Genomic DNA, 5000 nt, shown 5'->3' on the forward strand with positions numbered 1-5000 from the left:
CACAAACACAAAAGTATTGACAATAAAAACAGAAATGCACACAAACAAGCATATGAATATTGAACACATATTCATGTACACGAACACATGAATTCTGAATAGAAACACATAAATTCACACATACACATATATAAACAGAGGTTTTCACACTGACAGAGTAACACACACACACACAAACACACACACACACACACACACAGATTGACAACAACATAAATGCATTTACAGACACACACACACAAATGTACACACCATTTTCAGTCTTACTGTAAATATAAATATAAGCACAGACAGAGAGACAGATACATACACACACAAACACACACACATCACTAACACAAACACACACGCATGCACACACCCATACCTTCACGCATGCATGCACACGCACACATATACACAAACACACATACACACACACAAACACATTCACACACACTCAGACAAAAAATAAGACAAAGACAGTGGACAATGTCTGGAGAGAAAGAGAGAAAGAGAGAGAGAGAGAGAGAGAGAGAGAGAGAAGAAACAGACAGAGAAAAAGACAGACAGACAATGTGACAGTTGATGTCTTTTTTTTAGCACTTATTCCTTCAAAAAAACAGAGGATCTATTCACAAAAGGCAATCAAAACATACTCTATGTCAAGAAAATATGCTGATACATGTTCAGTAAAGATCGATTTATGATCTGAGAGAAGGGGTTCAATTTAAAAAAAAAAAAAAAAATTTGCAATTTTATTATATGTTCATCTTTGTGTCTGCAAGAGAGGGAAGCGAATATTCTGTACAATAGAGTCTAAGAGAGAGAGAGAGACAGACAGACAGACAGAGACAGAGACAGAGAGAGGCAGACAATGAGAGTCTACTCACATGGCAGAAGAAGAAAGTGATAGAGGATGGACAAGAAGTGTGGGTAAGCTGCTGTCAGGGACAACTTTTTGCGTAACACCTCAAACATAGCAGAGGCACTCTTGCTGTCCACATGGGCCTGAAAAAAACACACACACAAACAAAACACATGCTTTCAAATACATTGTGAAACACAGGATGTCAGTAGTGTGCCTGCATGTGTGATTGTTATGTGTGTATGTGCTTTGACTTGTTATCACAGATACACAGTTGTGTGTCGTTTATCCTTGCATTTGTGTGTCTGCATGTGCATGTGTGAGTGTTTTGTGCATGTTCACGCGTGTGCGTGCACACATGTTCATGAGCATGTTTATTTTTTTTTTTTGTGAAAGAACAGACTCATACAGTTTTCTAGGAGCAGAAGACATGTGCATAAAAACAAGATTTACTAAACTGCATAATTCTATCTCCTAATCAAATGTCTACCTTTTGGTTTTATTTTGTTCCCTTATCATCTTGACCACTGCTATCTTCAGCTTGTACTCCTTATCATCTTGACCGCTGCTATCTTCAGCTTGTACCTGACATATTTCCATTAACCCTTGTTATCCATTATACAGTTTTTCATTGACATAAAATTTGTAATAATATTCAAAGACATTAAAAAACAACACTTACTCCATCAAATCTGCGTGATAGTTCCTTTTCATCCACACTTCGAACCATCTCAAAAAAGTCCAAGTGCCTGAAATATAGAAATATACATGCCTTTCAAATATTCATGAAGCCCGGTGATGAGATGGATATGATTATTCATAGCTTGCATCTAATTAGTGAAAAGGGGAAACAGCCACATGTCATAAGTGTGACACCTGAAATGTCAATGGTCAGTTTTCTTGGGATGATTACTTCTTTCTTCAGAAAATCACAGTAATAAAGCAGCAGAATAGTATGGTACCCCTAAGAAGGCAGTGATGTGATACAGGTTTTCCTGACAGCATTTAAATCAAAGTTCTTGGTCACTGCAAATGAATCACTTATGACTGCCTGTATTTTGTAACTGCAAATCACCTAACAACTCAAGAACATGAAAGAAGCTTAAGTATCTTTGTGTGTGACAACCATGTCCCACAGAAAGCAAGTTTTCACATATGAACATTCTGAAAACAAGGTTCATCATCAATATCCTGAATTTATCTGGGGACTTATTATCTTCTTCTTCTTCTTTGTTTGTGGGCTGCAACACCCACATTCACTCGTATGTACACGAGTGGGCTTTTACATGTATGACCATTTTTACCCCACCATGTAGGCAGCCATACTCCGTTTTCTGGGGTAAGGGACTTATTATCAAGTCTCTTCTTTCAATTTTGTAACCCCCGCTCCATAGAAATAGATCTGCTTGACTTATGGATGATTGAAACAGATTATGACAAACATACATACTTCAAGACAAACACCATGGCAAAGAAGAACTAAAGTTATGACAGATACAGGAAGTTATGCAATCTGACGCCCCTTTCCCACTGGAAATAAATATGTATTCAAACACTAGTACACAGTAAGCTTTTCCCACCTGTCCAGTGTAGCATTGCCGTGACCTCTCAGCTTGTGCATGATGGGAACGATGCCCAGCATCAGGAACTCATACCGGAGATGCAGACGGAACTCAAGATGATCCTGAATGGCAAATTCAATTTATCAGTCTTGTTTTGTTGGCATAAACACACCTTGTTTTCATGTTAGCCAACTGCTACCCCAGCCAATACCCCACCTAAGAAAGACTACAGTGCAGACAAAAAAAGAAAGGAAATAAGGACAGATGAAGCATGGGGCAAAAGATTAGAAAAAAGGATAGAGAAAAAGAGAATGTGAAAGTATACATACGCATGTGTGTGTGTGTGTGCGCGCGTGCGCGCGTGTGTGTATGTTCATGTGTGGTTATGTGAGTGTTTGAGTATTTCTTTCATTCTTTCTATAATCCTATGTTTGGTTCTTCATTGCTCCCCTACATGCCAGCGGCCACGATGTGCAGTAAGTAAGAAATATCTTTATGTCTTTCCACTTTTAAACATTAGCATGAGTTTGTGTGTGGGCACTCTCTTGTGTGGCTATGTGTGTGTTTGAGAATGTTTTCTTTCATTCGTTCTGAAATTTTATGTCTTCCCACTTTTAGTGATTTTAGATGGATGGTATTAAATGTATGAATATGTGTGTCACCTGTGTGAAACCACTTCTACAAACCCCACCTGTCCAGGTCCATATCGGAGAGCAGCGTTGATGAAGGACATGATGGCTGTCTTCAGGTTCACCTCCTCCCTGTAGCGCCCCACACTTTTGTCCAGGTCACACATCAGCAGCTGAAACAGTCACCACACCATTTACATGTCACCTGGGCTGTAAAAGCAGATCTATGTTTCTTCTTCTTCTTTGTTTGTGGGCTGCAACTCCCATGTTCACTTGTATGTACACGAGTGGGTTTTTAGGTGTATGACCATTTTTACCCTGCCATGTAGGCAGTCATACTCCGTTTTGGGGTGTATCTATGTTTCAATACCCTCTCTTTCATTAACTGAACAGTTACCACACCATGTACATATCACCTGGGCTGTAAAAGCAAATGTATGTTTCAATACCCTCTCTTTAACTGAACAGTTACCACACTGTTTAGATATAACCTGGGCAAACAAGTGTTTCAATACCCTCTCTTTCATTAAATGAACAGCTTCCACATCAGTTACATATCACCTGGTCTGTAAAAGCAAAGATGTGCTTCAATACCCTCTCTTTCATTAACTGAACAGTTACCACACCATTTACATATCACCTGGGCTGTAAAATCAAGCATGTGCTTCAATACCCTCTCTTTCACTAGTTTTGACATTTCATGAGTATGTTTAAAAGGCTGAGATATCTCATCAGTCAGCACTGAAAGCGATTAACAATGGAGTTCAATCATATGGTGGAAAATGTGTTGCCTTGTTTCACAGGCCATAAAGATAATGCAGTTTGATATACATTGTTCATGTTACAAACAAAAAACAAAAAAAGTTGTGTACTGTACTGCATCAAATCTTGGTACCCATCTCACATCTTGTTATTAGAATCAAATCCCACTGTACACCACTTTGCTTTTAAAGTTTCTATCTGTACAATATACATAAATTCCACATTACACCAAATACGAATTTCTAAATATTTTTTCAGGAATGAAATTTGTCAAAGTATTCTGAAATTCTTCTTCTTCTTCGTTCATGGGATGCAACCCCCATGTTCACTCATATGTACACGAGTGGGTTTATGTGTATGACCATTTTTACCCCATCATGTAGGCAGCCATACTCCATTTTCGGAGGTGTGCATGCTGGGTATGTTCTTGTTTCCATAACCCACTAAATGCTGACATTTGATGTTGAAACTAAAGTCTACAATTCAAAAACCAGATTTTTCACAATCAAATACTGCTACTCAGTAAATAATGAAGATTTACTTTTTGTCTTGTCTAACACCTATTATCCTCCCCCCCCTCCCCTCCCACAATACCCTCCCCCTCCCTACCCACCATGTCCTACACGCACTCACCTGGAACCTGGTTCTCTCAGCAGCGTGTCTCTGCAGGTGCATCATGGCCAGGAGGACCTTGCGGTGTCCCCCCGGGACCAGACACATGGCCCCCAGGATCTCCAGCACTGCGGTCTTGGTCTTGATGTTCTCCACAGCCAGACTCTGGGCGATGATGTTCACCGCTGTGGGGTGTGCCAGCACATGAGCCCGTCCTTGCTGTGGGGGGGAAACACATGCACAGGTGTTGGGTTATTTCACTTGACAAGCACAGGTGTTGGGTTATTTCCCTTGACAAGCACAGGTGTTGGGTTATTTCCCTTGAAGACTTAACCAGAGGTCAAGTGAGTCGCTTGGCACCAAATGAATAATTTAAAACGAACTGCGACTGTTGTGCAGTCGTTTTAAGTCAGAACATCACATTGGCTTATTTCCCTTGAAGACTTTCAACAGGCTGAGTGAGTTGTTTGGCATGGGATGAATAATTAAAATGAACTGTGACTGTGGTGTCGTCATTTTAAGTCAGAACATCATCTCATTGGCGACGAGGATTCACAAAGGACTCACGCAGGGAAGTTTCCTAAACAT

The 5000-nt window shown here is 40.0% G+C and overlaps 1 protein-coding gene across 4 annotated transcripts in view; it reads right to left on the reverse strand.

The window, feature by feature from the left end:
- The window catches only part of LOC143280970 (disheveled-associated activator of morphogenesis 1-like), a 65835-nt gene that overhangs the window by 16246 nt on the left and 44589 nt on the right, over positions 1–5000 (reverse strand). For all 4 annotated transcript variants that reach the window (XM_076585815.1, XM_076585812.1, XM_076585813.1 and 1 more), the window contains 5 exons: positions 4434–4631; positions 3101–3211; positions 2428–2531; positions 1530–1596; positions 873–990 (listed from right to left, as the gene is read on the reverse strand). In XM_076585815.1, the coding sequence (XP_076441930.1) occupies positions 873–990; positions 1530–1596; positions 2428–2531; positions 3101–3211; positions 4434–4631 (598 nt within the window). The remainder of the gene's footprint in view (positions 1–872; positions 991–1529; positions 1597–2427; positions 2532–3100; positions 3212–4433; positions 4632–5000) is intronic.

The sequence above is a fragment of the Babylonia areolata genome, chromosome 4 (assembly GCF_041734735.1).
Source record: "Babylonia areolata isolate BAREFJ2019XMU chromosome 4, ASM4173473v1, whole genome shotgun sequence".
Taxonomy (NCBI): Eukaryota; Metazoa; Mollusca; class Gastropoda; order Neogastropoda; family Buccinidae; genus Babylonia; species Babylonia areolata.